The sequence below is a fragment of the Rhipicephalus sanguineus genome, chromosome 4, assembly GCF_013339695.2.
Source record: "Rhipicephalus sanguineus isolate Rsan-2018 chromosome 4, BIME_Rsan_1.4, whole genome shotgun sequence".
Lineage (NCBI taxonomy): Eukaryota > Metazoa > Arthropoda > Arachnida > Ixodida > Ixodidae > Rhipicephalus > Rhipicephalus sanguineus.
Genome location: NC_051179.1, coordinates 20,864,433 through 20,880,225, shown reverse-complemented (window position 1 = coordinate 20,880,225; position 15,793 = coordinate 20,864,433). Strand labels below are relative to the sequence as shown.

Here is a 15,793-nt window from a genome sequence, read left to right as displayed (position 1 = left end):
TTAATGTAAACATAAATACAAACACAGTAAGTTTAGAACGATAGTGCATTCTTTTAGCTTTCCATATTTGTTTATTTCGCTGTATGAGGTTAACTATTAGTAGAGGAACTAAAAATCATAGTTCACTTTTATCAACTCCGGAGCCGTTGCGTCGGAATGAAATTCAAAGTATATTCTGAATCAATTGATAACTTATAAAGGGCCCCTCACCACCCCGAGTTCAAAGACGTGGGAGTGGTTTCTTTCTATCCTTCACTACCTTTCCTACAGGCGATATCTCCTCCTCGCCACTTATTTTTTAAAAGCACGTGTACAATGCCGGCACTAAGCGTGGAGCCTATCAGGATTTCGCGCTTGTCGGCTACACGCTGCTATCTCCGCTGGCGCAGTCGGAAACAGACGAAATGAAGTGAAATCAGTTGATCGCGCACGATAGTCGTGCGAGACAAGGAAGAACGGGCGTGCGACTGCCTGACAATGCAGTGTAGGAGACAATTCACAACTGATATTTCGCGCATATGGACCAATCGAGAGTGTGTACCATAATGACGTCACGTGAATCCCGGTTCCTGCGTCACGAAGTACGCAAGAAAGACGAGAAACGGCGGGAAAGGATAACGCGCTCGTTTCTTCTCTCTCTCTCTTTTTTTTTATCTTCAGAGGCTAGTGAGTGAGCATTTAAAGAATTCTGGTATATCCAGTATTTCGAGTTGTCGTGAAGCATTAGAAGATATTGAAATTCGTCAAGTTCGGTACTTGGCTCCCTTATGTAGCATTTGCAATCTAGTCAGTCCTACAAAAAAGAAAGAACTGATAATAATGTAGCGAAGCCTTGGGACTATGTTATGGGTGTCCCTCTCCAGCGCCTTCTAGTGGGTCGTCCTCTTCGGCTGCTTTTCTGAAAGAACGCCGCTCGTGCTGAGAGTCCGTGCCCTGCCTTGACTGTCGCCATTGCGCATCGTCGCCCAATGCTGTCAAATAAACGCCTTTACAATAAATAAAACTGCTAACTAGGCTCGACCACAAGTCGTCGAAATCTGCAAAGAAACGGTGAGCTAGGTAATGCGCAAATGCTACGGTGGCCTGGACGCCAGTTTCTCCTTTCTGCTTAGGATGCCTCGATTATGCAACGGTGAAAGTATACATCTTTATTCTATATAGGAGGATATATTTTGCCGATAAAGCTGGGTTTTTTTTTGGAATTTTATTTAGTGTCGGGTTAAATTTCGCGGATACGTTTTTGGTAAAGCAGATAGGGAGGGCTCAGGAAATGTTGATCCAGCAATGCCAAAATTCTGGCTGATTGTCCTGTCCGAATGATTTCCACAGCGTATACAGTCACGGCCGGCAGCCGGTATACGCTAACAAACCACCTCACCGGAACAGGTATGCGAGCACGACGTTGGCGAATATTAGCGGCATGCTCAACGAGCAGGTGCTACACAGCTTCACGGCGTGTACACAAAGCAAGCGTGATGCGAGACGATAACAATCACGTGTCAACGTGACTTTTGGGGCTTATTCACACCGGCGACACTCAGAGGTCGCGCGACCAGGTGGGCCGCACATTTTTTATAGCAAAGATGAAGACCTCCAAAGAAAACAACGGACACAGAATAACGAAGGCGACAGGACACAGCTGGACCAAGGCCGCTCGATAAAAATAACTTTTTTTTTTATCGGCTGGACTAACAACTCTGTCCAGCTCTGTTGTGTCGCCTTCTTCTTCTGTGTCCTTTTTATTTCTTGCCTGTTTTTCATCGTCAATCCAATCATGTACCAGCTGGCCCAACTCTGGACATTTTTTATAGCGCACTCGACTCACAAATAGTTCGAAATGGCCGCTTTTGGTTGAAAAGTGACTGTATTTCCATGATTTGCGGGCGCAGGTCGCAGCTTCCTTTGTCGAGAGATAGCGCCACGTGTACATGTTCCCCAAATACTGGTCATACTGAATTATTAACTCGCTTCTCGTTTTTGCAGTCGTTGATCTGATTCAAAACAGTCGCTTTTCTACCGAAAGCGATTATTTGTGGGCTATTTGCGACCTGAATATGCTAGAACAGTTGCGACCAACTTAGTCGCGCGACTCCAGGAGTCGCTGATGCGAGAAGCCATTAGTGTTGTTGTTCTCTCTGCAATCGAACAATCGGGCTTCCACATAGAGAGCGACGCGTTCACATATACTGCTGCAACGCGTTCATTCACGCGTTGCAGCAAGGGCTACGTACCAAGGCGCAGTGTCCTGGGTCAAGCTGACAAATGTGATATATCTGAGTAACTTACCTACGGCGACCCATATCAGCAGTCGAACCCACGTTAGCGGTTGCAGCGTGGTCATCAACGTGGCGTTGATGATGATGCTCAAGGTAGGCAACAGTGGCACCAGTGGCATCTGTAGACCGGCAGAGAACGGGCGGTTTGTAAACAACTCCGAGTGGTTACGAACAAGATTGAATTTTGAGGGCAGATAGGGACATTCCCTCGCAATTTATAACAATGCATGCCATCAACTTGAAGAGCGCTTTGTGTAAGGCTTGCGCGTAACTGCGAGAGCTGCAATGAAGTTCAAATTTGTTTATCTTTCGTGCAAATCAGGGCGTTGAGACGCTTGGCGCGTTTTCCCAACGCCAATGCACGGGCGTCGAGACGCCGTTCAATTGACTGTTGATGCAGGTAAGTACAAACACTTTGGCAACGACGATGCTATAGTTGGTATGGTTGCATTGTAGAATAGTGTGAAAAGTTAGACAAGGACACAGGCCCCGCCGATGATAATGCCTGTATCTTCTGTCTAGTCTCTGTCCCTATCTTCTTGCGCTCTTCTACAACGCAATCGTTAGATGGTTTCTGCTGTAAGTTCTGTGTATGCGAATATAAAGAATAAATTCTTTAATTCATTGATTATGGAGCTATTAATATACAGTTTATACTGAAAGCAAAGTGTGTAATATTAATCTTGTTTTGTGTTTAGAATTGCATAATATTGTGATCGTGTGTCTTATGTGTAGTTATTTGTCTTTTGTGTGTTTACCAGTTTATGCCAAAGACATCTGGCTTTGTACGTGTACATGTGAACTTATTTTACTTACCTGGACTCGTGCATATTTGTGAATCATGTGCTGTTCGATTGTACTGTGTTTGCACATCTTGTGCTCTACTGTATGACATATTTTGTGCCCTTATAAGTGCGGAGCACTTTAGAGGCACGGGCTGCCGTCTCATATCGTCGCTTGGCGTCCAGCTCAAAGTACCAAAATAGCTCAAAAGAGGGCGCTAGAGGTCGAGTAAATACCACATAGGTCAAGCGAGGGCGCCACTGCATGACAAATAAAGGTTTCCTTTCCCGACAGTGTAGTACCAGCGCGAAGACACCAGGACGAGAGAAGACGACACACTCCCTCGTATAGAACGCCAGCGCTTGCTGCCAGTGAACGCCAGCGTCGTCGGAGGGCTAATTTGTCTGTCCGAGCCAGCGAAGAGAGCGAAACGCCAGCACAGGGAGTTTGATGTCGATCTAAGGAAGAGAGAAGCGGAGGCGAAACGCCAGCGAATGCCAGGTGACCCTCAGCTTCGGAAGGCTCAGACGCAAGCCGAGCGCCAACAAACACAGGCGAACCCGCAGCTTCGACTCAGACAAGCACAAGCCAAGCGTCGACAGAGGCAGGCGAATCCTCAGCTATGCTCCGTAGTATGTGCAGCTTTCGCGGTGTGTAACTGGCTGGACTTTTTTTTCCCTGTTTTTTTTTTTCTTTTTAGTGTTGTATACTTCGTTTTCTAAGAGAGAAGGAGTAGCCGGCGCCGTCATAAAGGCACTAACCTCCGCTATTCATCATTTCAATAAAGAGAGAGATAATCAATCAATTATTGAAGAACTCACGTCGCGAAAAATACGCTACTTGCCTTGTAGTGCAACAGCGTGGTGGACTGCTGGTGCATGAGTATGACGACGAAGCAGAACAGGGCCACCAGGGAGAGGAGCACCACGAGCAGTATGGCCCAGAAGCTGCCGGCCGCTATGGGCTCCAGCAGCAACTGGGTCAGGAAGCTCAGAAGGAAGACGTCCAGAGTGAGCGTGGTGATGCAGTACGAGACCACGATACCGGGCGGCTGGTTGAAAGGGTACAGCCGGTGCAGGAACGAGAAGGTGGCCCGCAGCCGACCGGCCACGTCGCCGGCTCCGTCGAAGACGCCCTCGTTGTCCGAGAAGCAAGGCTTCGTCATGTCCGGCGGTTCCTGATTTTCTTCGCCCTGAGCGGTTGGCACGGGTGTGAGAGAGAAAGAGAGGGTGGGTGGGAGACAGACTGTTTATCAAAGCAAAAATACTCAGAAAAATAATATCCGGACCCTACGCGCGACTGCCGTACATGTTTTCATGCTACCAGCCATAGAGTGTCCTACCATATTTGCTAAAGAGAGCTGTAGCACTGCGATCGTTCAGCCACTATGGGAATGAAGTACAGTCGTGAGCAGGGAACACCTAAATCACGTTTTTGAAGTCATAGCGGCTAACAGCATTTGGCAAGCGCAAAAGTGTTCATAGCACAAAATTCTCAAGTGTAATGGTATCGCTCGCATTTCAATACGTCACATTCACGTCGGTACATCACAAGTAATCGTTCATTAAATACGAATTCGGTGTCTCCTGTCATACTTCTCACGGCTGTGCATGGGTTTGCCTAGTCATCGTGCTTGCAGCTTTTTGTTGTTGTGGTTTCGCTTTTGTTTCAGATAAAAGAATGACTCGCTGTAAACCTCGTGAGCTGATTTGAATTGGTCAACCTTAAAGGGTTGAAAGGTGATGAAGTAGGATTGCTTAATTTTTGCTGAACTTCGTCTTGCGACAAAGCGGCTGCAGGCCACACGGTGCCACACAGAGCCGAAAGAACGAAGCTTAGGCAAATCCACGTACTGCCCATCATTCCCATACTGGCTGAATCGCCTTGCGTTGCATCTACCATAGACACTGGCGCCAGATTTTCCCTCTAGTGCACTATTGCAACTCTATACTACCAGCAAACTATACTACCAGCTGAACTATCCAAGGTGGGTTGGGAGTAAGTACAGCACCCTGCTGTACTTACTTCCAACCCACCTTGGATAGTTCAGCACGTAAGGCGTCGCACTGCTAAGCTCAAGGACGCGGGTTCGATTACCGGCCACGGCGGCAGTATTTCGATGGTGCTCGAAATTCAAAGAGCACCTGTGTGCTTAACTTTGGGTGGTAGAAATTAATCCCGAGTCGTCCACTACGGCGTGCCTCATAATGATATCGTAGTTTTGGGACGTAAAACCCCAGCAATTATTATTACATAAGAGCTGTTATGGTCGAGGTTTGCCGTGTGCCGTAGATGGACAATTACCGTCATCACGAGCCGCCGGCACGCGCTCAATCACCGCCCAAGCATTCTGCGCATATAATTAACAAGAGAAGCTGGAACGTGCCCCCCAACTCTGCTGTGACTCAGCCTTGCGTGAATTAGTGCAAGCTGCGCTAATTTTTATTTTTTGCTCCCATGATAGCAGCACTCCCTGACCCCGGTCAACCTTGGGTATAAGCCACGTTAGTACGGATAGTACAACATAAAATATTCGCAGTACGAAAGGTCACGTGTTGCTTTGTGTCACTGATGTTATATTGTGTGCCATTAAAATTCCTCCAACTTCTATAGTAATCAGCCCACCCGTACATAGCAGTTAATTCACTTAGGTTAATGACCTAACGCACAGCCTGTAAGCACTAAACATACGCGGTTCTCGCGCTAAATATACGAGGCACGTATACACACACACTGGCGTTAACTCATCAATCATAACAAGAGGACAAAGACAATGGCGTATTTTTTTTAGTTAGTCAGCGAGTCAGCGCCGGTGTGTCTGCATTCCACCTTTTGTCCCTACCCTTTTCTTCGCGCTAAACACCTAAAATTAAGACACACTATACCAAGCCCGCATCGTCACGTACCATGCGCCATAAGTATGCAATACTTAAGTATTCATATTTTTCAGTTGAAACTTTGAAAAAATCACGCGGCTGGGCAGTTCCGTATGACTTATCAGGCAGTTACAGAAAAGAATAACACGAAGAATTCATGCGTTGTTGATATCGCTTCCGTAAATAGAAATGAGGCGGAAACGTGCGGCCTTTCTGCGAAGAAGAAGGCTGTCAGATTTATGGATTACTTCTGGTAGATACTCTTTTGTACCGATTGAAACTGAACTTCAGGCAACCACACAATAGAAATTCATTGCCAATGTGTGCGACAAAAATATTTCTCTTCCTTTCGTGTTTCGATGCACAGAACAACGCTTTGTTCATTGTATAACTGGAAAAACAGCGCACCCTTGTAACTTCGATGACGCATATCTCAAACTCCGTACCACCATCCAATTTTATTCTAAGGGGGCATGCCTTAATGCATCAGTTGCGATGTGTACTGCTATCTAATCAATTAAAAATTTCAGAAGCCAATCTTAGTTAACTAGCCAACCGTGTAGATTGATTTTTTTGTACCAGTATGCTAATATCAGCTGCTTGGAATGATTGAGCTCAAGGAATAAAATTATGTCACCTGTGACATGTGCTTTTTCAAAACCGTGTATGACGTGTGCTTTTTCAGAAACGAAGTAGTTTTCCTTTGACTGCGAAACTGCATCACAAAATTAGAAGTCCGGCGACGTGGTTGATTGCGACAATACACAGGGTGTTTGAAGAAATGTGTCCAACCTTGTCAAAAAATCAGGAAAATTGCGATATTTGATTGCTGCCTTCAGATGTTGTTTTTCTGTAGTGGCAGGGATCTTAAGATGGTTAAAGAAATTATTTGGGGCTGTAATTAAAAAAGTTAAATTAATTAACTTTTTAATTAGTGGAGTTAAGTGGTTGTGTCAAATGGGAGAATTGAAGTTCTTCATGCCAGAAACCCAACCCAACTTTAACATTTCGAAAAAGTGGCATCAAGTAATAATTACGAAGTAATGAAATTCAACCAAATTCAATGGCGAAACCTTAACAGAAACATGGAATAACGCAACTACCATATTCTTCTGAGACGTCCAAAATAAGTGAATGACTTTTTCTGTAGCGCTAAGCATCTTAAGATGGTTAGAGACATGACTTGAGACAGTAATTAAGAAAGTTAAATTAATTAACTTTTTTAATTAGTGGAGTTAGGTGACTGTGTCAAATTGGGGGAGTGAAGTTCTTCTTGCCAGATGCCCATCCCAACATTGAGATTAACATATATTTTGCGCCTGTCCAGCGTACGCACGAGAACGACAAAAACTGATCTCATCGATTGGGCAGTATCATAGTAGGCCTTTAACCGATGAGGTTGTGTTAGGTCCTTGGCCTGACGTCAGCAGCACAAGTGTGGTCATCGATGCAGTCGTAGCCTTCTTACAAGCCACTGGACTGGATGCACGTCTCTAGATTTGCCCCAGCGTCACGAACTATATTCTCATCTCCCTACCTTACCATCGTCATTCATCACCATAGGTCGGCAAAAAATGTGGAGCTCACTCAGACTCACTCACGAAACATATCTTACCCTTAGGGCTCACTCGTACTCAAACTCACCAAACTTTTCCTCATCCGGACTCACTCGGACTCAGACTCACAATAATGTTTCTCAACCGGACTCACTCGGACTCAGACTCACCAAAATATATTTCACCCGGACTCACTCAGACTCAGACTCACGGCTCGATCTGAGTCTGAGTGAGTCTGAATGAGTCGACTCATGAGTCCGCTAGCCTATAACTAGCCTTTTTCGACCATAATGTCAATGCTCTTTAACGCCAATATCTCGCATAATCGGTGCGCTACTTAGCGCATTTTGATCTCGTACCTTCAAAGACGAGTTATCTGAGTTTGCAGTTAAATAAGGACCTTTTTATGGAAAGAGATGACTCGCACGTGATATTTTTATCAGTAACTTCCCGTGAAAACGTTTGCGGGGGGAGGTCAAGGCACCTCCTCCCTGCTCAACTCATGCCTCTGATCAATAAATATTGAGCTGACGTATGAACGGTAGTGCGTTGAATTATGTGGGAGTATACGTGAGTATAAACGTGAGCCGACATAAGGCTGATAGTGATGCTGAACTTCAGTAGATAAGACCATAGGTCGGCAAAAAATATGGAGCTCACTCAGACTCACTCATGCAATATATTTCGCCCTTAGGGCTCACTCGGACTCAGACTCACCAAAATTTTTCTCAACCAAACTCACCCGGACTCAGACTCACCAAAATTTTTCCCAACCGAACTCACTCGGACTCAGACTCACAAAAACTTTACTCACCCGGACTCACTCAGACTCAGACTCACGTCTCGATATGAGTCTGAGTGAGTCTGAGTGAGTCGACTCATGAGTGAGTTCGCCGACCTATGTTCATCACTCTTTCGCTCCCCTGTCCCCCCTCCCCAGTGTAGAGTAGCAGGCCAGAGCAAACTATAGCTCAGGCCGACCTCTCTGCCTTTCTGTAAATAAATTCTCTCTCTCTCTCGAAAATGCGGCCTCTAGTAATAATTACGAAGTAATGAAATTCAACCGAATTCGATGGCTTTCGCTGTTGAAAGCCGTTGCATTTCGTTCAATTTCATTACGCCACAACAATTACTAGAGGACGCTTTTTCGTAATCTCAAAGCTCGAATGGGTTCCTCGAATGAAGAACTTAAATTCTCCCATTTGACACAATCACCTAACTCCACTAATCAAAAAGTTAATTAACGTAACTTTCTTAATTACTGTCCTAAATGATGTCCTTAACTACTTTAAGATTCCTGCCGCTACAGAAAAAGCAATTCTGAAAGCCCCGAGCAAATATCGCATTTTCCTGATTTTTTGAGAAGGTTGGACACATTTCTTGGTTCATGATCGCGGAAACCAGTAAACCAGCGATCTAGTACAAAACAAGATAACAGAGAAACACGAAGAAACTCCTGTGCTCCAGTCCTAAGCTTACGACAAGCCTCTCTCCCTAGGCGTTAGGCTTACCATAAGCTTCTCTTTCTAGGCGTTCCGCTTACCATAAGTCTCGAGACGGGCATGTATCGCACGATGATGAGCGAGGCGCTGACCACTAGGTAGGCGAGCAGCGTGCCGATGGACATCATCTCGACCAGCGTGTGGATGTCCAGGAAGATGGCCAGGAAGGCGGACAGCACCGTGAAGGCGTACATGGCGGCCAGCGGCAGCTGCGTTCTCTGGTGGACGCGCGAGAACCAGGAGAAGAGGAGGCCGTCCTCGGCCATGGCGTACACGATGCGCGTTAGGGCGTACACGTTGCCCATCAGGACAGTCACCATGCCGCACACCGCTCCGATGATAACGATCACCTGAACAGAGAGATAAATAATAAAGGAAAGGAAGGGCGATTAACAAGGCTGATTCTGGCTGGCTAAGGCGCTCCAGGAAAAGGAGATTAAATAATGAGGGAAACGAGAGGACTTCGCACTTTGAAAGGGCCTAATCATATGCGTGCGCACGCCATAATAATAATAATAATAATAATAATAATAATAATAATAATAATAATAATAATAATAATAATAATAATAATAATAATAATAATAATAATAATAATAATAAATATTCTACGTATCAGGCGCGGGGATTTCATTCCCTTTCGGAGAAGTCCTCGTTCTCGTCGCTAACGGACTATGACCGCCAAACTTAACATCTTTTTTATTTGTTGTGGTGTCCTGGACCTACCGACGATTTATGTAACTGAAGTATCAGTACTTGATAAAACTTTTACGGCGAACCGCGGCTACGAACAAAAAAGGCTCGGTCCGTTGTGCTCATACTTTTCTCATACGCAAAATACAAGGCAAAAGTGAAAAATGAAGGGCATCTAAAGACATTATCATAAAAGGTCGAATAAATAGTTATGTTGTTTCAAGCCGACCTTCACAGCTTGATTTGAATGGGTTTAGTGCGTGGAAACAAATTAGGCCGCCGAAAACGGGTTTTTCGAATCGTTCATCCTTGCCGCGCAGCGATTCTCCTGGCGGCACGGATGCTTCTTTATCCATGCCCGGCGGCTAGGCACCAGAGGTCGCGGCCTCCACGCTTCCTTCAGTTGCCGATAGGTGACGACACCAGTCCGTGTTTCGCATACTTCCGCCTACCTTCCGCGGCGTGTTGCCAACTCTTGGGTAATTTCACTAGTCATGCGGTCCCCAGAGTATACTATTATAAGATCTTGGAATCTTAGGTTGGGCTTGGTGGCGCAAAAGCGACAAATGCTATGCTGCACCAGCCACAGTCTAGGAATTTTAGTCCTATTTCGGGAAAAAGGGCAATTTTGCTCCAATCTAAAAAAAAAATTACTCGTGGTGGAAACTACAATTTGTTAGCGCAAGGATCAGTGGCATAAGTATCTTTTTCAGGGAGGGCGTTCAAACACCCTTTATGAATGTTCGTACATGCGTTTGTACCTGTGCGTGTATACACGCGCATGCAAAATTGAAAAATTTCGGGAGGGGAAGATTGAACCCCCCCCCCCCCCCGGCTACGCCAGGGGTGAGGATGAACGAAAATGAAGGTCACGTGCCAGCCGGTCCGGAGCACGCGCCCTTCCCGACAACGTTGAAAGATTATGGAGCCAAGAAAAAAAAGGAAAGAAAATAAAAAGGTAGTTTCTTGTCAGGCCCTCCTTAAAGTTTTATTTGGTGGTTGTGCGTCTTTCTTTTGCCACGTTCCATCCCGACGAGGCTGGTTTGCGATGAACTCTCAATTATTATTTGAATCGTACATATCACGAAGCATATCGATACCGGTTCGAAGACACATCTTGTAGTGCTGCAGGGTTCGGCTCACTTAGCGTTTTTAAGCACACGGTTTCCAGGGTACAGCGGCCTAGCTTCTGTAACGTCACTTGTAAGATCGGCGCAGTGTACTTGTAAGAGAAGGAAACACCACAAGCTACTCGAAACCCCAGGAAACTAAAAGGAAAGAAAAAAAAACTTAGTGTCCCTTGTGCGTTGGCTTAAGATGACGACCCCAAGACAAAGCCATCTGGTGTGGCTATCCGGTCATCATTATGAGGGAATCGCATTCATCGTAAAATTGTCTTCGTCATCTTCTTAGATGATGATGATCATGATGATGACAATGATGATTCTTAATCATCATCCCTGATAACGATGATTCCATGATCATGATGATTTTTGGTACCTTGCGTGCTGACGTCGACGACTATATGTATACACTCAGGGGTCTCAAACTCATCTGAGCTTGCGGGCCGCAGTCACGAAATCCTCTCCCGCAAGGGTCGGGACAGTGAAGTAGGACCAAGAGGGGGGGGGGGGGGGCTATTCGTCAGGAGTACGTCACACATATAGATTATAATATCTATATACATTTCTCAAGGGCATTTGACGTCAGGTTTCGAAAAACATATTCGGGCTGATCTTCAGCAAGTCTGAAATCTCGACGCCGATTTTGAATGTAGAGTTTTGTTCCACGGTTATGTTATGACTTATAACCAGAGTTGTACGTAATGCGTTACATCAATTACGTTTTCTGGTAATATTGTAATATAATCGAATACCTTTTTCGAAACTTGAACGTTATGGGTAATTCAACCACATTTTCTTGTAATTGATTACCGGTAATTAATTACTTTTTTTTTTTGCAAAATCAAGCTGTAACCAGTTTTCTATACAGCAGTTCTCCTCACCCCCCCCCCCCCCCCCAAAAAAAAAAAAAAACGCTCGGTAGGGACTCCCGTCCTGTCAGATGAGTAATAATACTAATATCTGGGGTTTAACGTCCCAAAACCACGATATAATTATGAGAGACGCCTTAGAGGAGGGCTCCGTAAATTTAGACCACCTGGGGTTCTTTAACATGCACCTAAATCTAAGTACACGGGCCTCAAACATTTTCGCCTCCATCGACATTTCGATCCCGCGACCTTCGGGTCAGCAGTCAGCAGGCGTAGCCCATGAAAATACTTAGTAGAAAAAATGCTTATGTATATATGGCACGAATACAGTCATCTGCGGGCCGGCGCGGGCCGCAACCGATAGCTTCGAGGGCCGCACGCGGCCCGCGGGCCACGTGTTTGAGACCCCTGGTATACACCGACGGTCACTTTTCCCCTTTGATGAGGCATATAATGCTTTCGCCGTATAGAAAAATGTTGCTTTAAGTAGCTCATAGATCCTCATGCTACAAAATCAAATCACGCATTACTTTGGCAACGATTCCTACTGCGCGTCCTACAGGCATTAGACTTTCTACACATAACATGTAGTGCACTGGTAACAAGATCATGTCACTCACGCTTCTGATGACGGTGCTTGTGACATCACCCCGTCAGACTTCAATAAAGCCCTTGCGAGGACACAAATAAATCGCGAACTCTTGTCAAGATAACCCCGCTACGCGCCTTGTGATAACAGGTGAAAAAATAAGTAAGGAAAATAAGTAACTGCGAAGCGCAGCTGCGACAAAGGTTCAGGCAGGGGGAAACGCGTCCTGCAACGCGCCTGACAAGTTGCTATAGCTAGTTTTCATGACTAACCACTTTGGGAACGAAGCATACCGTCAAACAACGACTTCAAAAGCCCGGCGCATGCAGATGGCAACAAAGAACGTTCTTACAATTCATAAAGGGCAAGGAACTCGTGCAGGCGGCTTCAGCACTGACAGGTGCTCCGTCATGCCCCCTGCTATATGTACACGTGTATGGGTGGTATGCAGAGATGGCAAAATTACTCCGAAAAAGTAATTAAATTACATTTCAAATTACAGCTGGCTGAAAGTAATGGCAATACATTGCTATTACTTTCCAAAAGTAAAGAATAACGTTGAAATTACTTCAGCAACTATTCGTCAATCATCAACTTATGTAAACTGTACTTGCAGCACATATAAATTGAAATCTCGGAGCTCTTTGTTCGGCTTCCCACTCTTGAGGTTTAGCACTCAGGTTAACCTGTCCTTGTTTCTTTTCTTTCCACTTTTCTGGCAAATTTCTATTCGATAAGGGAAACTAACACGTTATATTTCAGTCAAACGTACTTTGGAAAGTAATGAGTAATTTATTGAAATCACTCGCGTGAGGGAATTCGTGAGGTTACTACATTTAAATTATCAGCCCACAAAAGTAATTCACTACATTGCACACTGCAGCAAAAAGTAATTTAATTGCTGTGTATGAATTACTGCCAAGTCTAGTGCTATGTAAGCAGCTCTACCTGCCTTTCCTGCTTGTTTGTTTTTTTACTTCCCATTATCCCCTCACACAGCGAAGGTTGGTAAGTCAGTAAACTTCCTTGGTAAACCTCCCAGTCTATTCCTTACTTCCCTCTCTCCGGATATCTTCCAGTGTTCACGCTATTAAAACAAAGGTGGCTCACTTAACTGTTAGTCAACCAGCACAAAGGACGACGAAGGACACATACGCAGGACCAGTGTTGTATTATTAACAAAAAAATTATTCGGAAAACAGCACTGTTTATAGATGTCAGCCGTCGCCACTGACGGAATATGTCATTACAATTGGATCGAAGAGATACGTTTTTGTAGAAAAGAAAATAGGTGGTATTTTCACTGGTACTCTCTACTAAGTTGGACGCTGCCTTGTAAAAAGTGGAGACAAGTCGAGTAAACAATATGGACACGGTGTCTTCAAACTGAAACCCGTCGCGACACCATGAATCACAGTCGCGAAATAAGAGATGTTAAGATCACTGTGAGGGAACGGCCGATTATCAGGAAGTTTGGGTATTACCATGCCAATCTTTTTTTACGTAAGGTTTCACGTCCCAGACGAGAAGGTCGAGTACCGCTGAAACAACTTACCTTAGCCCATGTGGCACCGTTGGCCGCGAGCGCGTCAGGTAGGCCAGACTCGCTCGTAATCTCCGTGTAGTTCACCATGAGCGTCAGCACCGTCGAGATCGACACGTACACGACGGTCACGATGCTCATCGAGATGAACGTGGCGAGCGGTAAAGATCTTTGCGGGTCGCTCGCCTCCTCGCCCGACGTGGCAATCGAGTCGAAGCCGATGTATGCGTAGAAGCAGGACGCCGAGGCGGCAAGCACCCCGTGCCAGCCGTACGGCATGAAGCCGCCGGTCGCCGGGTTGGTCCAGTTCTCGGTCTTGGCGAAATACGAGCCCACGGCGACGATGAGCAGCGCGATGCCGATGTTGACGATGGAGAAGATGTTGTTGATGTGCGACGAGGCCCGCACACCCAAGGACATGACGACGACGAACACGACGATGAAAATGAACGCGAACAGGTCCGGCTCCTCGGAGAAGAAGGTGGCGTGTATCCGGCCCACATGATCCGCAGTCCACGTCTTGATCACGTTGCCCAGCAGCGAGTCCACGTAGGCGCTGCATGCGCGAGCCACGGCAGCTAGCCCGATGACATTCTCGAGGACCACGTTCCAGCCGACCAGGAAGGCCCAGAACTCGCCAACTGCCAGGTATGTGTAAGAGTAAGCCGATCCAGCCTTGGGAAAGCGGACACCGAATTCGGCATAGCTGAAGGCGGCTAGCAGGGAAGCCACGCCGCTGATGAGGAAGGAGAGAACCACAGCCGGACCAGCCACGGACTTGGCCACGGTGGCGGTCAGGACGTAAATACCGGAGCCCATCATGTGCCCGATGCCCAGCAGTGTGATGTCGAAGGTGGACAGGCATCGGTTGAGCGACGTCTCCAGAAGGTCCGTGCCGAGAGGCTTGGTCCGCCGGAGCTTCCGTAGAAAGGACTTGAATCCGGACTCCATTTTTGGAGACTGGTTAGTGTCACGTTACTAGGCAGGGATGGATGACGTACAACGTGCGGTCCTCGGCAGCCTGTGATAGTCATAAATGGTGTCAATGGCTCCACCATAGTAAAGGGATAAAGCGATCTGTGAAAGGAGGCTCGACTGCTCGACACTGCTACATGACAGCGCTGCGTAGCGGGTTGTGAAGGCAAAACACGGCGTCAGAGCATGACCACGGCGATGATGAAGTAGTATACACTTTGTGTCTCGTCCCTGGTGCTTTTCTTGCTTTGTTATGTTCATAGGATATTGCTTAGTCTGTTACGTAAAATGCTCTCAAAGGAAGACTTTCTGAGCCCAGGAAAGAAAGTATGCGCAGAAAGGAAACACTGAAGACTCGAAACATCACGTAATTTTGTTTGAAGCACAGTATGATCAGTATAGAAACCCGAATATCCCTGTTCTTAAATTGAATGTAGTCGAACCTATATACAGCGATTATGAAGGGGATCACAAAAGAGTTCTATATATAGGTAATTCGATTTCTAAATATTCTATATGTCGAAAATATTTTCCAGGGGATATTACAACTGTTCGATATAGTGCCACGCGTGCTTTTTTTGCTATTTTTATGTAACTGGTCTGTTACACGTATAACCACTGTCTTGCGCAAACCACGCCCCAAGAACCTTCCGGATTATTTCAGAACCTTCGGATAGGCTTGAATGCAAAAAAATCGGACAGTTGAGTTCATTCTGGAACAGCGCGGCCACCAGCGATGAGACTGGAATGTTCGATGCAGCATGTTTAAATGCCGATGGGCCTACCGCAGATCAGATCACTCGACGACTGACGCTGTGCTCGCCGCTATCAGTGTACATCTAGAATTGCTTGTACTTTGAATTTTTCATTTTCCGGGCACAGGTTCGCCCAAATAAAGAGTTTTCTTCTTGAATACGCCGACTGCTGCCTTCGTCAACGTCCCGACCACGTGACAATATACACAAGAATTCGTTATATGTAGGTTAGATATATGCACGTTCGACTGT

At 45.9% G+C, this 15,793-nt stretch overlaps 1 protein-coding gene across 1 annotated transcript in view; it reads right to left on the bottom strand.

Moving 5' to 3' along the window:
- Nucleotides 1–15,793, bottom strand: part of LOC119389240 (cationic amino acid transporter 4-like) — a 33,525-nt gene that overhangs the window by 17,515 nt on the left and 217 nt on the right. Inside the window, exons 2-5 of the mRNA XM_049415065.1 lie at nt 13,824–14,832; nt 9,035–9,343; nt 3,904–4,251; nt 2,232–2,395 (exon numbers count right to left, since the gene is read on the bottom strand). Coding sequence (XP_049271022.1) covers nt 2,232–2,395; nt 3,904–4,251; nt 9,035–9,343; nt 13,824–14,762 — 1,760 coding nt within the window. The 5' untranslated portion in view covers nt 14,763–14,832. The remainder of the gene's footprint in view (nt 1–2,231; nt 2,396–3,903; nt 4,252–9,034; nt 9,344–13,823; nt 14,833–15,793) is intronic.